Genomic DNA, 21,620 nt, shown 5'->3' on the forward strand with positions numbered 1-21,620 from the left:
TTCTTAAGCCAGATCCAAGTGGACCCAGTCCCACGGCCTTTTATAACACGCTTTATGCAGAGCCATGAAGATCTGTCAGTGACTGACTCCAACTGCTCTGAAAGTCGCTCTCCTTTTCTGAAAGGTTAATTGTGCCAAAAGGTTTCAAAAGATGTGGCACTTCCCTACTTACGGAGCTCTGTAAGTCAAGAAAGCTGCCCTTCAGATTCACGATGATTGGATTTTTTAGAGATAAGTCTCTATAATGTAGATAAACGAAGTCATGGAATCTGTACCTGAAAGCTGTTTAACATGGGCGGAACTGTCCCAGTATCTCCGGTGAACTCTTCCCCATAATGGCACGAGGGGTCTAGACATGTCAAGAGTGCAAATTACTTCTGTGTCTTACTGTGCCAGACACTGGGCCATCCAACCAAGAAGGTCATTGGCTAAGCAACTCATGCAAGAAGAAAGCATATGGATCTCTGGGGGTTTTGCTTTCTGTTTACTAGCCTGTATCTAGAAGCATCCTTCCCAAATATAGCACAATTTCTGCTAATCATCACCCAACTTAAACCACGGTACTCATGCCAGACTTCGATGCTCTCAATGGTGCAGACTGTCTTTGAGATGTGTCCGTGTATTTTTAGAAAGCAGCATTTAAAAGTAAGTGCTTGATTTTTTTGCAGGGGGTGGGGGGTAGGGGGTTGCTGTCTGTGACGGGAATGGTGAAGCTTTCTTAGTGGACAATTAGAATCAAATTCTCTGTTATGAATGCCAGATATGCCGGCATGTCATTAATTTATACCTATAATTAGAGTAAAATTTTGCTCATTTAGATGGAATGAAAAATCTTTATTACTAAAATCTTTATTACTAAAAAATCTTTATTACTAATCTTTATTACTAAAAATCTTTATTACCAACCTTTATTAGTTGTCCCCATAGAATAATAAATGCAACTGTATTAATTTTAAAGGCTTCTATCCATTTGTAGAAATGGAGAGAAGTATTGATATTTGCAAATAGAGAGCTTACTTGGCTTGGATGCTTTGTGGGACAGAATTGTTTGGAAATAGGGCATTATTTTGCTTAGCAGAAATGATCATAATGCCTAAAAACGGTGATATTTTAGGAAAGTGAAATCTGATGTTCATATTACTAATATCTTTAACAAATTCGTTCTTTAGGGTAGCGAGTTCAGAGGCCTAAGTAGGGATGGAGGGCGGATGTGATGATCACCCCTTCCCGTGAATACTTTCGGTCCTCACCCTAAAACTCTAACAGTGTGAGACTTGAGCTTGGAGTGACCCAGCTGTGGAGGGGAAAGAATGACATTTCCACACGGGGAGCTGTAGGAAGCTCCCTGGGCTGGGCCTGAGCAGAGCCCGGAGGAAGAGGGGAGGCGGGGTTGCTTTTGTGAGTATTTTGGAGTTCCTTTTTCATCTGAATTATTCTCTGCGAATGGACGGGGCATCAATTCATCTGAGAACTGAAGAGGGCTGGTAGCAGTGCACTTTCCGGGAAGAAGGGAAATCTGCTTCCGGGACGGGATCGGTGGTGCTCTGTCATCGGCTGTTCAGCCCCTGGACTGCTCGGATTGGGGTGGGGACGTGGACACTGTCCGCTCACTGGGACATGCTGAGCACCTGCTCTGTGCCAGGCTCTGTCTCAGTGCTGGGGACACAGTGAGGACCCAGCAGCCAGGGCTCTGCTCCCCCGCGCGGACTTTCAGTGAGATTATCGGCTGAGGCCAGTGAGCAAGGCAGGCCCCTGGGACGCCGTCCTGCTGGGAGGTGCTCTTGGCCTAGGAAAGCCATGAAGGGCCAAAGAGGCCGGGGCAGCAGGTTGCTAGAGCTTTGAGCTAAAAAGAGCCCAGCTCAGTCCTTGGGGAAGAGACCGCAGAGAAACTCTTGTGAGGGTTCTGTGATGGGCAAGAGGACCTCAGAGAGGGTGGCCTGTGTCCAGCCTGTGGACAGCGGAGAGGCCCACTGGGGGTGGGCGTGTCACCAGCATGCTTGGGGCGGTAGCACCAGAGCATCCAAAAACGTCGGCAGCAGAAGCAGGCAGAGGTGGTGGGAGAGTCAGAGCAACCTACAGGCTCTACATCCACCGTTACCCCCGCACTCCCAGCCCAGATGTGGGGAGAAACTGGCCCCCTCTTTGGATCACTTAAGCCCAGGAATGATCCGGGGAAGGAGGAAGAAGGACAGTGGTAGCTGGAGCCCAGTTTAATTTGGTTTTAAAAATAAAAGTGATATAATTTGCACCCTGATTGAAATGGTGCGATTCATACCTGTTACATAAACAGAAAGCTCCCGTGAGTCTCCAGTAAGATTTAAAACTAAATAACAACAACCCACCCCCCGCCCCAAAAAAACCTTCAAGTATTTAAAAAAAGAGAGAACAGTCTTAAACTTTTCATGCTCTGGGAAGGGCCGGCCTGATGCGCATGCATCGCTTAGGAGGCTAAAGGAAATGCGTATCTTACTTGCTCATCCGTCAGAACTTGGACGTGGCGAGTACAAATGGACCGGAACTCGTCCCTGGAGGCGGTATTGGTCTTCATGGTGTCGAAGTTCTCAAACTCCTGGGCGATGGTGTGGTAGTGGCAGGTCACGGCGTTGTGGAGCCGGGCCAGGACCTCTTGGTTTGCCATTTCCTTGGGAGAGATGGGAGGCGGGCCTTTGGGCATCTTCTCAGCCCACTCAGCAGCAGCCTGGGCAAAACAGAATGGAAAATTGATCCATTTAATACATAATGAGTCACCTTGGCTCTGGGTGCCTTAGCCAGGCCAGGTCCTGGGAGGTCCAGCTTAGTGAGGAAGATGACGAGCCAGGAGACAGTGTGACCCAGAGGCCCGACTGCAGGGGCAGATTTGGCTGCAGTGGAAGCCTGGGCTGACCTGCCACGGACGAGGAGCAGAGCGGGTCGGCCCCGTGGGGCAGGGCAAGGGGCCGGGGCCAGGCCTGGGGAGGGCACACCTCTTCCCCGCCTCCCTTCACGCGTTCAGCCTGTCCTCCGGTTTGTGTAACAAGCACACGGTGAGCGCCTGCTCTGAGTGGTAAGGGAATCAACAGGATGTGGATCCAGACTGCTTTCTTTTTTTTTTTTTTTTTTTTAAAGAAATTCACGTTCTTTTATTTATTTATGGCTGTGTTGGGTCTTCGTTTCTGTGCGAGGGCTTTCTCTAGTTGCGGCAAGCGGGGACCACTCTTCATCGCGGTGCGCGGGCCTCTCACCATCGCGGCCTCTCTTGTTGCGGAGCACAGGCTCCAGACGCGCAGGCTCAGTAATTGTGCCTCACGGGCCTAGTTGCTCCGCGGCATGTGGGATCTTCCCAGACCAGGGCTCGAACCCGTGTCCCCTGCATTGGCAGGCAGATTCTCAACCACTGCGCCACCAGGGAAGCCCAGACTGCTTTCATTTTCTGAACCTCAGTTCGATTAATTTGCACTCCCAGCAGTTACAACGTGAAAGGCGGTTTTGGATGACTGCTGCCACACTATGCTGCAGCACCGCTGTCGGCTAAGTGTCCCTTAGGTCTGAAACTTTGAGACCCGCAGGGATTTGATCCTGGGGAGCGCAGGTTCCTGCAGTTGGAGGCTGTGGGGACAATGGAGCCGCCCGCTGGCCTGGATTCCATTCAGCACCCCTCGTAGGGCAAGGACAGCCGGGTGTTGGGAGGTGCTTTCAGGGCCTGGGGGCGCTGTCCAGGGTGCTGAGAAACCCCGAGGAGGGACAGGCCCTGTCTGCACCCCAGGACAGCTTTCTGGAGGGAGGAGCGAGCCACGAGGAAAGAGGAGCAGAGGAAAGATCTTTTCACTGGATGTTTAGGCTGATGTGCTGGCAAAGGGCTCGTGGCCAGGGGAGCTGGAGGGGCCGTCAGCTCACGTGCAGCATCTCAGTGAGCATTGGCTGATGATCTGTGTGGTGTACAGGCCACAGGAAGAGCAGGCAAGGGAAGTTACTTAGTGACCATCAGCAGCCCTGGAGATGACAAGGGCCTCTGTCTATCCTGGGCACTAAGGACACTGGAGCTGGAAGGGCGAAGCCGGGGTTGGGGGGCGGCTGAGTCCCCAGCCTCCTGCGAGGGCAGTGAACAGGGCCAGGGCTGCAGCCCTGATGGGCATCTACTTGCTGCAATTAGGAAAAGGCCCCGAAGCTACACCTGTGGTCACTGCATCAGCAGGTCGGCTCCTGGAGTATGAGGACGGGATGGAGCCCCGGGGTGGGAGGGGAGACCGGCCTCCGTGAGAACCCAGGGGTAACGGAGGCATGAATGCTGCCCGCGTACCAGGGCGGATTCTCAGATACGCTGGGTTTCTCCACATCAAAACCCTTCATGACTGTTAGCTAGGATAGCAGTTCTTTCAAAGCACCAGCACTTTACCAGATGATCAATCTAATCCCCCCAGCCTGTATTAAAACTTGGTCACGATTCATGTTCAGCAATTCCATAGCAATATAGGTATTATATGCTACTATCCTTCAGGACAGGGTATAATGTTACTTTATGAAATTGTATCAAACACAGGATGCTGCTGGGAATATCCCCCAAAACGTGAATGTACACACACTCAAACCACAGCCCACCACATCCTTGACCACCCAAAGGTTAACAGAGGCTTTTAAATATGTCCATTCGGAGCCATCTGTAAAGCGAATGAACGCCTTTCTTTTTTCATTCTAGAAAAAGAGTGATATTACAGACGCATCTTACACTTGTTCAAACAGTCGAAAATGCACCCCCTGTATCTGGGTAGGAGGGCCTTTCCCTAAACATTGCGAGGGGTGTTGGTGCTCAGAGAGTACAGGGACCTTTTCTGGATGGAGACTCATGCTCAAGTCCATCCTTACACTTGTCACACCTTTGGGGCCCGAGGAGGACGCACCCCAGGTGAACAAACTGGAATGAGCACAGGTGCTCGTGTCCCGTAGGGGAAGCTGGGTCCCCGGTCTGAGGCTAGACTCTGCCTCTAACTGGCTGTGTGACCCCACAAGCCACTTAACCATGTTTCCCTCAGTTTCCTCATCTTTCCAGGAGGAACCAAGGCTCCCACGAGACGGTGTGTGTGAGTGCTCTTTGAAAGCGTTAGCACACAAAACAAATCGGAAATACTACTATTTTAACAACAGATATGGAAGAATTCTAACAAAGTAGGATGGGCAACCTTAAGTTAATATGCTTTAAACTCTGGAGGAAATTGAATCATTTTCTAGCAAAATATAGATTACTAAATTTAACTTAAGTAATAGGAAAGCCTGAAAAGACAGGTAACCACAAAAGAAATTTAAAAAGCTGTTAAAAGATCTACCATCTATCAGTAAAAAGGTGTCAAGCCTAGATAATTTTTACATTAGTCAAATTATTCCAGAACACAAAAAGCGATATATAGTATTCCAGTTCATTTTATATTACCCTAATACAAAAATGTGATAAAGAAAACACTCGGAAAGAAAAATATAAGCCAATCCAGTTTATGGATATAAATGCAAATACATCAAAAAAAGAAAACATTAGGAATATTTAGTGCCATATTTTAAAAGGGCATACCAAGATCAATTAGGGTTTATCCCAAGAACAAGAATCCTTCAAGAATTAGCAAAACTTCAATTCCTTATATTAGCAAAGGTCACATAGCAACAGATGGCAAAATGGCATTTAACAAAATTCGGCAGCCATTCCTGACTAAATGGTATAGAACAGAACAGAACATATAAACTACATGGAAATAAAATGAACATCCTAAACACGAGAATATTAACAGACACTATCTGCAAATATGTTACATGGGTGAAACACTGAAGCATTTCCATTAAAGTCAGAAACAAGACAGGCATGCTCACTGTCAGTTCTGCTAGTCACATTTTTAGAGGTTCCAGCTTTTGAAATAAGACAAGATGAAATAAACAGTATAAATGTTGAAAAACAAGATTTATCATTATTCGGGATATGATTTTACAACTAGAAAATCTCAAGACAATTAGGAAAGTGGCTGGATTCAAGTAAAAAATACAAAAAAAAAGCAATACTTTTTTTTTAAACAGTAAATATAACTAGTTAGAAATTGTATTGGGAAAAAAAATCCACATTCACATTAATGACAAAGCTATTGAATACCTTGGGATAGATTACATCTGAAAGGCATAAGACCTATACAGAGAAAGCCATATACGTTCTATTGAAGGTTATTAAAGCAAGACTGGAATGAAAAGAGACACATACTATGTTCCTGGATGTGAAGTCTCTACTTCCAAAGGTAAAACCTTTCTCAAATTATAAATAAATAAAACTCTAGTAAAAATCTCAATGGCTTGGGATTGACATATATACACTAATATGCATAAAATGGATAACTAATGAGAACCTGCTGTATAAAAAAATAAATAAAATTTAAAAATTAAAAAAAACGTATCTCAATGGATATTTGGGGGACTCATTAGACTTAGATATTAAAGTTGGTAAAGAAAAAGAAATACGTGAGATTTGCCATGAAATTTCTGGAAAAGGCTAGCAATGAGGTTTTTGAGCCACCAGATATCAAAACACCATAAACTTGATATAATCAGAATAATAGAATCAGAAGAGCTAGGTCCAGAATATACAAATAAATCAGTGGACACCTACTCAGACTGTTAAGGAGAAGTCAGTTTCTTCTGTGACTGAGCCCTTACATCACCAAGCCTACTGTTACAATGTTATAAAAGTAGCAAGGAGCTGTATGGCTGGCTGACTCCAAGATAACCTCGGGGGAGAGAGGCCCTCCCAAGCAAAACAGAACATCCGAGTTTCATAAAGGAAAATTCTTTCTTCTTTCTTTCGTCATCAGCTTCAAAACACAGTCCTTCTGAGGTCCCCATCTCAGCAAATGGAAATTGTCCCAGTAGCTCAGAATAGAGTCCTCTGTGACGGATCTTTCTATCACTCGTACCCAAACCACCCGCAAATCCCAGGGGCTCTGCTCCCAGTGCATACCTGGAAGTTGCCCGCTCTACCTTCACCCCCTGGTCCAGGCTGCCATCATCTTGCACGGATTATTGCATCAGCCTCTCTGTTTCCACCCTCAGTCTTTTAAAGTACACACGCACGTGTATGACATGCGCACATGTGTCAGCACTTGTTCTCTGGATGGAGGGGTAAGGGAGGGCAGAGCCATAATCAAAAAGCCATAGTCATTTTCCCCTGAGGACGATCTCTTTAAAGTGCAAATCAGGTCAAGCACAACTCTCAAATGGTTTCCCACCGTTGCTCAGAGTAACAGGCAGGGTGTCACAATGGCTCTCGCCCATGACTCGCTCTGACCTGTGTGACAGCCTCCTGCTGTGCTTCATTCACAGCAAGCTCGTTCCTGCCTCAGGGCCTTTGCACTTGCTGTTCTCGCCCTTCTCTCAGGGTTTTTATCACATTCCTGAGCCGAACTCCAGATTCTCTCTCGCTTTCCCTGCTCATTTCCATCCCACGTATGGCTCTCTGATCCACCTCATATTTACCCTAATTGGCTTTCTCATCCCAACAGAAAATAAACTTCAAGGCAAGTCTAGTCTTCTGTGCACTGCTGAATCCTCGAGTGCTTAGAAGAACCTGGCACACGGTGGGACCTGCTATTTGTTCAAAGAAAGAGTGGATAAACAAACAGTGTCTCCGCACAGCCAAGTGGATAAACAGTGTCTCCGCACAGCCAACCAAATGAATGAGTGCTCTGGGCAGCTACCCTGGGTCTCCTGTTAAAGAACTCTGACCTGGTCATGCTGCAAAAAAAAACGGAAAAGAAAACAAGATTCCACTTTTTTCTTCTAAGAAATGCAAATTTCTTGATTGACGATATCAGTGCTGGAGAAGGTGGAATAAGGTATCTGGAGCCATAAAAGTGCCTATCCTTTGACTTGGTACCTACCCTTTGAAGACTTTCCTTGAGGAAATAAACATGGAGTTATGATCATTACAGTATTATTTATGGAATTCACAAAATTTAAAAAAAATTAGCAACACTTCAGATGTCTAAATTAGGAGAATGGTTAAATAAAACACGATATTTCTAGAAGATGGATGACAGTGCAGCTATTTAGAATGTTTCAAGAAATAGTTTAACAATATGGTAAAATGTTTGCAGTGCACTAAGTGGAAAGGGGCCACAGAAGGGTCCAAATGATCACACGAGCACACACACACATGCACACACCTGTATGTATACACACCCTAGTACTAACGCCTGTTCTCTGGATGAGGAATAAGCGAGGGCAGGGCCAGGCAGACAACTGGGGCTCCCAAGCCTGGAGTCTTGCCGGCCCCACGGGTCGGGGTCCTGAGGCTGGGGGGCTGGGATAGCCTGGCTGCGAGCGACGTGGAGGAGCGGCTGGTCTTGGAGCCCCGCTCGGTGCGACTGCCCTGGATGTGAATCTGCCCCCTCTCCACCTGCGCAGGGATCAGAGTGACACCTGGGTCACACTGAATCCCAGAGCCCTGGGGGGAGGGTGAACACCCGTACCGGGCGTGTGACACACGCACCCGCGATGCACTTACAGAGGACGAACACTCAACGCACGCCCGAGATGACTGTACTGGGCCCTCCGCAGATACCCTTGGAATGTCTGCTGTGTGCCAGGCTCTTCGCTAGACGCTGGGGAGACAGAGGTCACAATCCTTAAATAGTCTTGCCCGGGTAGGGTCTGGGGGGGAAGAGAGATGAGCGCCAGTCTTACAGGTGAGCAGAGATTATAACGGGTCGTGTGCTCTTGATGCAACTGATGGAAACAGCCTCCAGAGGAGGAAACCACTGAGCCAGGAGGTGAAGGAGGTACAGGTGCAAATCCTTGAAAACTGGCACCCGAGGCGCTATTATCCTTACTCGACAGGCTGGCGGGAAGGTCAGGAGAGCAGCGCTGGCCTCCTGCGCCCCCAGCGCTTTTCTCAGCACCCCCAAAGCCACAGCCAGAGGCCAGGCTGTGAACACGGAGGGTGGGGGGGGGACTATGTCTGTCACAAAGGTGGTTTCGCTGCCAGTTAGAGATATTCTTTTGCTGCTTGCAAAGCTAATGACTGCATGTTCACTGCAGAAAACTACAAACAGGGCACAAATTGAAAACAAAGATCACTAATTACCCCGCCCCCAGCAGCACCACTGCCATCGCCTCGGTGCACTAGGGACCAGCCCTTGACCAGAAGGTCCCCAGGCCCCAGGGGGTGCAGCCGCGCTGCTCCCCACCCCGTGCCACCCGGAGAAGCCTCTGGCCTCTGGAGGGTAGGGCCTCCTGGCTCTCCCATCAAGGGCATTTGGGCTCGAGGCTGTTGGGCGCCCACGTTCCGGTTCCCATCCTGCTCTCCGCAAAGCCACTCAGCCACCACCGCCAGCCTTGCTCTGAGTGACTGGAGACGCCAGGGGAGAACAGATGGCTCTTGGTCTGGCGCTTTTGTGTCCCTGGCACTTCTCACGTGATCGTTATATCTGAATGGGGAAAAATAGTGCTTTTTCTATAACTAGAAGAAATGTTTCTCCTAATCAGAAAAGACACCACTAGCTTCAGATGCAAATGTCACTTTCCAAAACGAACTACGCTTTACATAAAAGGTCCCCTCAGGATAGGAATCACAGCTGCAAGACGGAGGGAACTCGGGAGGGATGACGTGTCAGGCGCCCACTTCCGTCCCCACTACTGTTCGGAGCAGGAGCCGCTGGGCCTGCGTCCTCAGTGCTCCTCCCCGTAGCCCGTCATCTGACAACTGCACACACCGGTGACTTTTCAAATGAAAAAAAAAAAAAAAAGTAGACTCTTATGCACTATGGGTCTGACCCAATCAGACAATGATTTACATGTTTTGAAGGTATCTTCTCTCATTTATTCAAGGGTATTCATGGAACCTTGTTTTACTAAACAATTGTCCCTCTTGATGTCGCAGAGAAGTATGGGCCACCTGTCCCAAAAGGAAGATTCCTGGTCCCCTCTGTGACGACACGACAGTGTTGGCGAAATACATAAAAGAAACAATGTCCCAACATACGGAGCACACAATCATCAAAGAGCCGACTAATAACATCTCAGTTTTATGGAGTTTTTCTCAGGCTCAAACGTAGCAACGTATCTCATTTAGTAAAACGCAAGCTTTACGGTGTAATCCAGGGGTTCTGAACCCTGCCATTGCTCGGACTCACCCCAGAGGCCGCCCCAACCAGTGGGGGGTCAGAGGGAGGAAGCCTGCGTGGGAAGGGGCCCGGGGGGAGGTCTGTGCGGAACTCATCCTGAGCCCAGTCCTCCTGCCCCAGCTCAGCGCTCCTCTCGCCCCGCAGCCCAGCGTCTCTGAGGCCGCCTTCCGCCCAGACTGGGCTGTCTCCCAGTACACACAGTGTCGGCTGATGGACTGAGGGAGCCCTGCAGGCACAGAGCTGGGACCCCCAGCCTGTGTCCCGTCCTCCTGGAGGTTCAGGCCAGATCCGCCACCATGCAGCGCCTGACACCGAACGTGAAGAAGGGGCAGACCCACCCGGCCTCAAGAACACAGCCAGGGAGCGGCACCAGGAACCCAAGTTCTGCCCGCCTGGGACCCAGCAGAAGTCGACCAGGGGCCAGGCTGGTCAAGTGGAGGGGCCGGGCCCGGAGGCCGAGGACAGCTCACCGTCAGCGGAGAGCTTTGGGGCTGCTCAGGGCTGAACGGAGTTCAGTTCTGCTCTTTCTTGTGACCTCAGGCAAGACGCACTCCCCTCCGCCTCACTTTCCTCCCGAGAATAAAAGCCCAACCATCTCAAAGGGCAGGCCTGGGATCGCCACAAAATAACACACGCAGTGCTTCGCCCAACGCCCGGCAAACGTGGGCGGCCATGCTCGCTGCTTCTGCTGGTTTTTTTTTTTTTAATTTTTTTAATTAATTTATTTATTTATTTATTTATTCATTTTTGGCTGTGTTGGGTCTTTGTTTCTGTGCGAGGGCTTTCTCTAGTTGCGGCGAGCGGGGACCACTCTTCATCGCAGTGCGCGGGCCTCTCACCGTCGCGGCCTCTCTTGTTGCGGAGCACGGGCTCCAGACGCGCAGGCTCAGTAGTTGTGGCTCACGGGCCTAGTTGCTCCGCAGCATGTGGGATCTTCCTGGACCAGGGCACGAACCCGTGTCCCCTGCATTGGCAGGCAGACTCTCAACCACTGCGCCACCAGGGAAGCCCCTGCTGGTTATTTTAATAGACATCTTTGCCTGAGTCAAGAGGTCGGGCAGACCTGGGTTGAGTCCCGGTTCCTGGCCCACGCCGTCTCTATGGTGGGTAATCAGAGGGCAGAGGCATGTGGCACCCGCTGTTGCCTGCAGGTCAAGCCAGCCCGCTGGGGAGGGAAGCCAGGTCTGAGACATGGTCACGCACCTCGAGGAGGGCCCTCCACAGGACCTGGGCTCCTGACCAGCTGCTTTGGGCCCTGCAGGCGGAGCGGGGGCTCAGGTTCAGGACGGCTAGGCTAGAGCCCTGCCATCTTCTGGCTGGATCTCAAGCAGCCACCTCACTTCTCTGGGCCAAGGTCCTCGGTCTGCAAAGTCGTGACAGCCGCACCAATCAGAGGGAACTGCCCGCAAGAATCATCCCCGGAGACAGGGGACAAACAGGGAGGATCCTGTCCTCTCAGGAAGGCACTGCACTAACCTGTCCCCCATAAAGATGAATTAACCCCATCTCTGCTGCAGGGAACTCGTATTTGAAAGGGGTTGGGGGATCCCCAAGTAAGAAACTTGTGACCCCAACCCAAAGCTGAGAGAGTGAGCCTAGGGCAAGAACAAGCCAGAGAGGGCGGGGCGCTCCAGGGGGTTCACTGACCCTGGAATTCTGTTAGCTCATATTCAGTTTGATTGTACTCTTGTTTCAACAGCTCTGTTACGGGAATGATTCCATAACAGAGCCTTCTAGTGTCCTGTCAATAAGTTACGTCCAGCCACGTTCTTGGCTGACTTATAAAATCAATTTTCCATGAAATCGTATCCTAAGCAACTTCTCTAGGTAACCTGGAGGAGAGAACGTGGTAGGGAAGGGGTGGAGGGGTGGGCTGAGCTGTCAGATGATTTGGTAGGGCTGGAGACAGAGACACGCCGTGTATCTGTTTGCTGGTGGCATGCTGCATTCAAGGCCCATTTCCTCAACTCCCCTGTCTCCACATCCTTTGCCATGGGACTCCCGGGTTCCTCCCACTGAAGAGCTGAGAATATCTCCCTATCCTGTGGCTTTGGATTCAGCCATATGACTGCTTTGGCCAAGGGAACGTTAGCAGGTTCAATGTGACCAAAGAATTAAAAAGTGCTTGCGTGATCTGCAAGCCTTCCTGTGTCTGTCGTGCTGCCTTGAGAGGAGCCCACGTGACTTCGCTCTGGTCCAAGGAGCAGAGATATCCCAGTCAGGCCACCAGAGCCAAGCCAGCCCAGATCAGCCAGCCCACAAGCAAAAGCCGAACAAATGCTCACAGTCCTGGAGGTTCCGTGGTTGTTTGTTACACAGCGATAGCTGACCAATTCAGTTCTGAATTTCTAGTTAGTGAGAAATCAAAGGTACTGAGCTCAGAGTACAGAGAAGAGAAGGTGGCGTTTTGGCTGTCAGTGTTCCTTGACGATGGGCACTTTGCAAAGGGACTTTGTGACACTCCTCCTGTGGGTGTCCAAGGTGGCAGTCACCTGGCTGGGACAACATGGTTGAGCAAGGTCCATTCCAGCTATCAGATTAGAAACATGTTGGTAGATCAATCTAACTATTACGAAGGTTATAATTAGCTAATTAGACTGCATGATTCTTCTACTAAGTTTTGTTCTGAATACTTAGGGATTCAATTATACAGTTTTTCCCATGATTCCTTACAGGAGGAAAAAAAAAATCCCAAAACTTCTTACAGAATAAGAATACAGCAGGTAGCAAAAACTCCTAATTAGAAATACTCAGTAATGAATTCCTCTACTTCCTTTTAAAGAACAGTATAATTACTTCTAAGAATTGAAAAATTGCTTCATTTGATCAAATATTTTGATTAGCAAAGAAATTAATTGCACTGTATCTTCATTTGTATTTACAGTGAATTAATGAACGCTAAAAATAACAACAGCAGCAAAACTGCCTGTCAAAAAAAAAGATAAAACATTAAAAAAAATCCAGTTGAGAACAAAGTGAAAGCTCTGTGTGCAAACGTGCTGCTACAGACGCCTCCCGCCGGATCAAGGAACCAACTTTTGCAACTCCCAGAGCCCAGCACGCACGAGGCCAAGGGTAGACGCTCGTCTGTCGGGAGGTCTGGAGGTATTAGTGATCGACGAACTGGCCTCAGCAATCCAGTATCCTGTTTGCAGATTCAAAAGGGTGACACCAGAACTGCAGGCACAACCCAAGTTTCCCGGTGGCATGACCGCTGCCCACACTGGGATCTCTGACTACGGAGGGATTCTTTCTAGGCAATGCATGAAGGCAAATCTGGAGATTCCAGGTTCCTTTTCCTTTGAACAGGCTACAATCAAGTCAAGCTTCAAGTCAACTGAACCAAGTCTAACTGAGACCCAGTCCTGGTGGCCATCCTTCACTGTGTCTCCTTCACCCAGGTGCTGGGCTGGGGCGTTGCAGAAATTTCTCTAATCCTCCCATTGCCCTTCGAGGCAGACGTGGTTGCCTATTTCTAGACAAAGTAAGTGGGTCAGGACCCGGCCACAGTCCCCAGGCTACTCCCCTGTGAGCTGATGACTTCAGAGCTGTGCTCTCCCATCCTTCCATGATCCCAGCCCCACCACATGCACAAGTACAGAGCCCACCCAAGAGAGGAATGTGCGAATTCATCAGCACTGACTGAGGGCCAACTGTGTGCCAGGCTCCATCCCAGGCAAGGGGGATAGAGCAGTGAACGGCAGAGACAAACCCCTACCTTGGAGAAGCTGATGCTTTGAGATGCCCATGGAGGCAAGAACGGGGGAGACCCACCCTAACAGCCCTGCCCCTTGGCCTCCCTCCCAGATCCTCTGCCCCCGGCCTCTCGCCCCACCTTGACCCAGGCTCTAGCCATGCCCAAAGTACACGTTTCCCATCTTGGGTCTCTGCATATGGGGATCCCTATGCCCGGGAAGCCTGGTCTCCCAATGTCCAGACACGGTGTAAGCTCATCAGAGAGCTGATTATGCCACCTCTGCCCCTGACCGTGCAGACTTAGGTCCTCCCCCTTCGGCTCTCCGAGCTGACTTCCACCACACAGCTCGACATTCACAAAGGATCCATCCGACACCTCTGCAAACACCCAACGCACAAATCCTTTGGTAGCACGAAATTGCCATAAAATGCTGAGAAGCAGAGGAAACATTTAAGCTACCCCTTCAACCCTTTAATGATTCAATAAACTCATGGCTGAATTCATTTATGAAACTATTAGATTAATTCTTCCACCCAAATAAATTACACACCATATAATCACATCATTACTGAATATTATACAATAACCACGCACTCACTGAAGTAGGCTAGAATGAAAAAAAGAATAATGCAAACATTTGGTGTTTGCTATGTTCGGTACCACGCAAAGCTCTTTCTGCATTAACTCGCTTAATCCAAATGACAATCCTGTGGGGTGGAAACTCAAGACGGCTCCCACTGACAGTAGGAAGCTGAGAGCAGGGGCCTGGTCCTGGTCTGAATTCTAATCCCAGCTCTTGCACTTCTAGCTGTGTGACCGGGAACAGATGCTGTCACCTCTCTGTTCCTCAGTTTCCTCATCCTTAAAAGGGGTCTTAGGAGGGTTAGTTGAGTTAATTTAGGTAAAGTGCCTGGAACAGGGCCTGGCTCACAGCACGTGCCCAATGCGTATTAGCCACTGTTTGGATGTTGGTGTCTGACTGTGGGTGACAAGAAGATGACGGTAACCGTCTGGGCAAAATCACTAGGCAGGCCAGGGTCTGGCACACACTGTCACACATGTGCTGAATGTGCGAAGGTAAGATTCTCCCAGTCAAATGGGGCAGCTAAAGCCAGAACGTGAGAGCTCACCTCCAAGCTAGACATGTAGGTATGTGGTAACAGTTAAGAAACTGGTGCCGTCTGCAGCCTGGACTTGCTCTGCCGAGGCTTGTTTGGAACAATGACTTCTTGGATTGACTCCTGGCTTCCTGGTATGGTCATGACCTTGTAGAGTCAATGGTACAGCTCAACTCTGATGTTTAATTGATCCAAGCATTGGCAATTGAATTAGACTGCAAATCAGACTGCCATGGCCCTGGAGGGGGTCTGCGGGGATGGTGGGCTGTGCCACAGTCCGCTTATTTTGAACATGTAGAGAGCCTATACATGAATACCCTCGTGTATTCCCACTGAGGGTAGGAATCAAGAGAGAACGCCAGCCCAGATTCGGGGGGAGTGCTGGCGAAAGCGTTTGGAGAATGCGAGAGTGAGTGACAAATACAAGGTGGGACATCGGAGGAGCTATACAGCGTTCCCCAGAGACGGGCTGAGGGCTGTACAGGGGTCAGGTGGAAGCGAGCCTGACACGGCCCCCTTTGCTTTTCTGCAAGAGGCGTGGAAACCAGGTGGCCGAGCCCTGTCCTAATTCTGGCAGGGGCCCCTCTGGCAGCTGCTAGAGCAGTAGGTGCCCGGTCCCTCGACTGTCCACACCCCTGGAAGCTGGGGAAGGCGGGGGAACTTCTACTCCTTCTGACTGGAGGCTCCAGATCAAGATGGGGCCCAGGACGCATGGGTGCTTTGACGCACTCAGATTTGGGAGAACGTGTTAACCTTACGAGGACGGCAACGCGTCACGCCGGCTGTGGTCAGGTGACTTGAGCAGGTGGGCCCCTAACTGCTCCTCTGCTGTGATGATGTCATTTTCATACAAGGCGGTGGTTGACAGCAGTCCTTCTCCTTTAGCTCAGGCACGGTGGGCCCAGCAGCCCCTCACCCTGCACTGTCACCAAGGCCACCGCAAGTGTCCAAGCGGCCTGTGTTATCCCTCCCAACCTGCCATATACTCAACCGTCTCCAGGACAACAGGTAGTAATTATCCCATCGGCAAGTGGAAAGTGAGTGAAATTTAGGGGAAACATTCAAAAATCACCGAAATTGTATCAAGAGGACTTAGCCTTTCTCGCCATCAGGGGCAAGAGTAAATAACAGGAATGACATATCTTAATAATTTCCTTAATTTATTTCCAATAATCTTCGAGCCTTTTCCTGAAAAGGAAATGTCCCCATTCTTTATAATACTCATTAAAAATACATGGACACCATTATATTTACAATAAAAAGAAAGATAAATCAAAGTAACACTGTTGGCAACTAATATAAATATGATGTTCGTAAAAGATTACAAACATTTTGATGTGCTTTACGGTCTCTTGTTCAGTTGAAAACTACAATCTTAGATTCTCTCTTGGAGAAAAATCATCTTCAAGTTACTCAACATCTCACTGGATGACTTTAAAGACAATATATTATAAACACAAGGTAAGGACAGATCTCATTGGCTCTCTGTTAGCTAGAATGTGACAAAATAATTACTCTGCATTGAATAAGGATGTGTTTTGTTAAAAAATTCCATTATTTCCATGATAATAAAGTAGAAAGATTTTATATGGGTTTCTACCGTGTCTTTTAAAAATTCTATTTCTGCTCTGAGCATTATTTTATATTCACGGAAGATACTGAAATTGCACTTTAAGACTTAGAAGAAATGTTAAACAGGAATGATTTCTAAAAACAAGTAGTGATACTCTATATAGTTTGCACGTAGCATTTTGAATGTAAAATGTTTTTCCCAGAAGTGAAAAAGAGGTATTTGTTGAGGGCAGACATTCAGATAACGCTTTCACCTCGTTTGTGAGAATCTTATGCAAAAGGTGTTAGTGCTGACGTCCAGAGCTTGTCTTGTTTTTCCTTTTTTACTTTTCAACCAAGGCTCTGGTAGCATTTCAGTTTTAATACCTCGTTCCTCTTCTTTTGTGCCACCTGAGCTACTGTTTCTTGTCCTGACTCAGGTGTGATGCTCCCCGTGGCACCAGGCACGTCCTTTGCTCCTGTCTGCGAAGCCTGACGGAGCCTCACTGTCTGCAGCTCCCCGGCCTCCGGGGAGGGGACGAGCTCGGAGTCCCAAGAGTGGCGTGCGGCCCACGCGCTGAGCTGACGGTGCGCGGTTGATCTGCGCCAGCCCGTGACCCCCACTTTGAGAAACGCTTCAGTGGGGCAGCAGAAAGAGCAAGGAGCCTAAAAGCCAGGGCCGGGCCACATGCCAGGGCCGATCCGCACACCAGGATCTGAAAGTAACGCGGCACCTGTTCTGAAAGCAGCTGAGACGCTTTTCCCCTGTTGTGGGTGATGGACACACGAGGCACAGAGCGATATGAGTTTTGGGGGGCAGGTTCAGCGGTGCACCCCGACTGAGAACTGCATCGTGGGCAGGTGTGTAAAGTCGTCATCTTTACCCTCTGTGTGCTTTCCATCTCCTCAAGGCCTTACAGGACTCCTTAGCTACCTTTCCAGCTGTCCCTTTTCCAAGAACAGATTCGGTTTGGCTGGGGATTATTCACAGCGAACTTCCTTTGCGAGAAGAGGCCCCGACTGCCTTAATTACATTTTGGTAATCTCCTTTTAATTCCTTGCCGCCCATGCATCCCCTAGAGGAAGGGATGGCTGGCGAATTTAATGAGCTCGAGGAGGATGCATTAACTCTTCCTATTGTTTGTTACCTCTTTTCCTTCTATTAAGAACATCAGCCCAGGATTACACTTCCGAAACCATCACTGTGTACACGGTCACGGTCACGGCTCTCACACAGCCACTTTGCCATCCCAGCCACCCTTGAGGAAGCTGACCCATGTCCCCGCTCAGAAGTCTTAACGAGTCTCCTTTTGCTCAGAGAAAGGGACCTGAACTCCAGAGCGAGGGACGCAGGGCCCTGGTGGTCTGCCCCTGCGCCCCTCCTCCCTCATCAAAACAACGGGACAAAAGTGTGGTGGTCGCCCCACACTGAGGCTTCACACCCCACGTCCTTTCAAGCTGGAGGTCCCAACCTCAACTTGTCCTTCCGGTAAAGGCACCTCTGCTCAAGCACTGGCTTCTCAGCAGGACTTCCCACCTCCCAGGCCGGTGTGGGGCTGATGCGATATAGTCCCAAGCACCCACTGTGCATGGACAGGGAAGGCGGGGGCTGGGGGCAGTGGGCCAGGCTGTGCCGTCTCTGAGTCCCCGCTGTCCCGCCAGCCTCCATGCCCCCTCCTGTCTCGAAACACATCTCCCACCGTCACTCACGTTGCAATTAATCCTAGAACCTCCTGGCAAGAACGTTCAGCAAAGTGCTTCCAGAAGCGAAGGGGACTTTGCGAAGAAATCAGGTAGGACGAGTGTCAGGGGAAGCGAGTGGCAACGTTTGAAGCTTTGGAGACGATCGCCCCCGGTTCCAGGAACTCAAGGGTCGGCAGAGATGCTCAGAGTGACCTGTGAGTGGGGCCGAGCCGCGTCCTCCGCCTGTAGGCTGCGCGACCTCTGGACACAGCCCGTAAGGATTCAGCGTGGCCAGTGGAGTCCTCCAGTGGGAGCCGCTGGAAGGGTTTGGGCACGTACTTATAGGTGCTTGGCAAGGACACTCTATAGTAATTCGAACTCGGGACACTGGAAGTCGCTTCAAGACCAACGACAGGGCATCGGCGAAGCCAGTGACGCTGATTGCTGACCCAGGACACCTGTCCTCCCGCTCCCTTCCCCATTCAAAGCCCCAAAGCCTGGGCCACTCCTGACTCATTCTCTCACCTTCCACTTTCCAAATGTATCCAGAACTGAGCCACGCCAGCAGCATCCGTCCCCAGGGTGCGCCAGCCTCCCTACTGGCCCTTGGCGCCCCCGGGCCCCCTCCCTGAGTCTTCCCCACCCAGTGTCCCCCGTGACTTCTCTAAAATGTAAGTTGGCCATGGTCACGACGCTCCTCTCCCCACACCTTCCCTGGGTCTCCATGTTATTCAGAGTCAAAGTGCTACAGGGCCGCCCCCCTCATCCGTCCCTGAGCACTTCCTACTCCCCCTGCCCCCCACCCGCCCCGCCCACCCAGACAGCCTCACCTCAAGCCCCGAGGGCTCCCTCCTGCTGGGTCTCTGCAGGGCGGTGCTCCAACAGCCCCTCCCTAGAGGTCACTGAGTCCCTCCCTGCCCTCCGCTGGGTCTCGCCCAGATGTCCCCTTCTCACTGGGCTACCTTTCTGTCCGGGTTTATTTTATCCCACAGCACATACTGGCTTCTGACATCTGGTACATATTCTCATTTCTCGTCCGTCTCCCTTGCTAGAACGCAGGCCCCTGGCTCACTGCTGACCTCAGGACCCACTCGGTGCTGGGTACCCAGCGGGCCCACAGGAAATGCTGGCTGATGGAGAGAGTGACTTTGTCTCTAAAGCAAAGTGATTTGCTTTAGAGACAAATCACTGTCGTGGAAATGCCAGCGATATCACAGGAAGTGAAAAGGCAGCTCCAGAGGGACATTCAGGGATCCCAGAGGAGGAGCTGGGCAGCTGGGGTGGGAAAGCCGAGCCCTCTCTCCTATCCAGGGGTGGCTAGGGAATGGAGGGGAGGGGAGGCGCTGAGAGCCGGGAAGGTGCAGCTGGAGGAACGACAGGGGGTTACAGTGGCTGCCTCTGGGGAGCAGGACTGCGGGGAACAGTTGATCAAGTGACCTCTGCCTTTAAATCTTCTGCAACAATTCAATTTCATTTCTATGTGGGCATATGTTACTTTGACACAAATAATAAACGTTTGTTTAAAAAAGAGTCTTGGGACGTCCCTGGTGGTACAGTGGTTAAGAATCCGCCTGCCAATGCAGGGGACACGGGGTCGATCCCTGGTCCGGGAAGATCCCACAGGCCGCGCAGCAATTAAACCCGTGCGCCGCAACTACTGAGCCTGCGTGCCGCCAGTAGAGCCTGCAAGTAGCTCACAACTACTGAAGCCCGCACACCACAACGAAGAGTAGCCCCCGCTCGCCGCAACTAGAGAAAGCCCGTGCACAGCAACGAAGACCCAACACAGCCAAAAATAAATAAATAAATTAATTAATTAATAAAATTAATAAAAAATAATAAAATAAAATTTAAAAGTTCAAAGAAAAATAAATTTAAAAAGATAAAAGAGTCTTTTAAGAGTTGAGAAAATCCCCAACCACCCCTTAATTCAGCAGCATATACTCTCTGTCCTTGACCCTACCCGCAAAGGACATTTGTATAAAAAAGAGGATTAGAGATAAATATACCAACATGTTAACACTGTTTGTCCCTAGGGGTGACTTTAATTCTCTCCTTCAAAATGTTGGTGTATTCCAAATCATGTAAAATGGACACAGATGACTTCTACAAATATTAGCTTAAATCATATGAAACTGTCAATATTCAATCATTTAGGACTCTATAAATGGTGATTTCATATGATTCAACCCAATAGAAAAAATTATTTTTTAAAAATGGGGCTGCTTTCAAGATCAATAGAAGTATTCCTGTCCTTTGAGCCCGGTTATTTTATTTCTTGGGCTCTTCCTTTAGGAAGAAGGTCCAAAATGTGTACATAGACTTGCATACAAAGTGTTCATGGCCCAGTAAATTACAGTGGCGAAAGCTGGAAAAAAACCTAAATGCTTAAAAATAAGGAGTTGATGGAATGTTATGCAGACATTTTAACTCATGTTTGGAAGAACTTGAAGTGACTTGGTGGAATTTAATGTTAAAGGAAAAACAGCAAGATACATGATTATATCTACAATGTTATCTCCACTATGTAAAAACATGCATTACATCTGTACACTCACATTCACGGTGGCATTATTCACAGTACCGTAGCTAAAACGTGGAAGCAACCCAAGCGTTCACTGGATAGGATAGACATAGATCTACCCATAGATCAATGGATAAACAAAATATGGTCTATCCATACAATGGACTATTAACGAGACTTAAAAAGGAAGGAAGTTCTGACCGTGCTACAAGAGGATAAACCCTGAAGACATTACGCTCAGTAAAATAAGCCAGACGCAAAAGGACAAATACTGTAGATTTCACTCATCTGAGGCACCTGGAGTCGTCAAATTCCTAGAGAAAGTAGAACGGTGGGTGCCAGGGGCTGGGGGAGGAGGGGTTGGGGAGTTAGTGTTTGATGGGGACAGAGTTTCAGTTTTGCAAGGCGAAGAGAGTTCTGGGGGTGGAGGGTGGTGATGATTACACAGCCATGTGAATGGACTTAATGCCACCGAGCTGTGCATTAACTTAAAAAGGGTTAAGATGGCAAACTTTATGGTATGTGTATCTTACCACAGTGAAAGAATTGGGGGTAAATGCATTAAAAAGAGACGAAGAAGCTCTCCGAGGCAGCGTGGCCCGTGGGAAGAAGACCCCTCTGAAGCTGAACTGCCTGGCGTCCACTCCAGCTGCGATGGCGGGTACCTGACTTCGGGGCCCACCTGCTCCACCTGACTGCCTCCCTCATCCGGGCAACACCCAGGTGAGCAAATGCCGGGGGAGGGCCCAGAGCTCAGCAGGTCTCACTAAACCGTACGGAGGTTGCTCCTGTCATCACACTGTCATCACAGGGTTAAACGACTAGCTTCTTTTTTGTACACTTTCCTGTATTTTCCAAATTTTTCACAATATGTATTTCTTTTAAAATCAGAAAAAAAAGTATAATTCACATAAAAATAGTGAGAG

General features: G+C 49.3%; 1 protein-coding gene across 1 annotated transcript in view; it reads right to left on the reverse strand.

Moving 5' to 3' along the window:
* EFCAB6 (EF-hand calcium binding domain 6) overlaps positions 1-21,620 on the reverse strand; it is a 248,207-nt gene that overhangs the window by 16,020 nt on the left and 210,567 nt on the right. Inside the window, 1 exon segment of the mRNA XM_059937122.1 lies at positions 2,471-2,698. Within this exon segment, the coding sequence (XP_059793105.1) occupies positions 2,471-2,698 (228 nt within the window).

Source organism: Balaenoptera ricei, chromosome 10, assembly GCF_028023285.1.
Source record: "Balaenoptera ricei isolate mBalRic1 chromosome 10, mBalRic1.hap2, whole genome shotgun sequence".
In the NCBI taxonomy this organism is placed as follows: domain Eukaryota; kingdom Metazoa; phylum Chordata; class Mammalia; order Artiodactyla; family Balaenopteridae; genus Balaenoptera; species Balaenoptera ricei.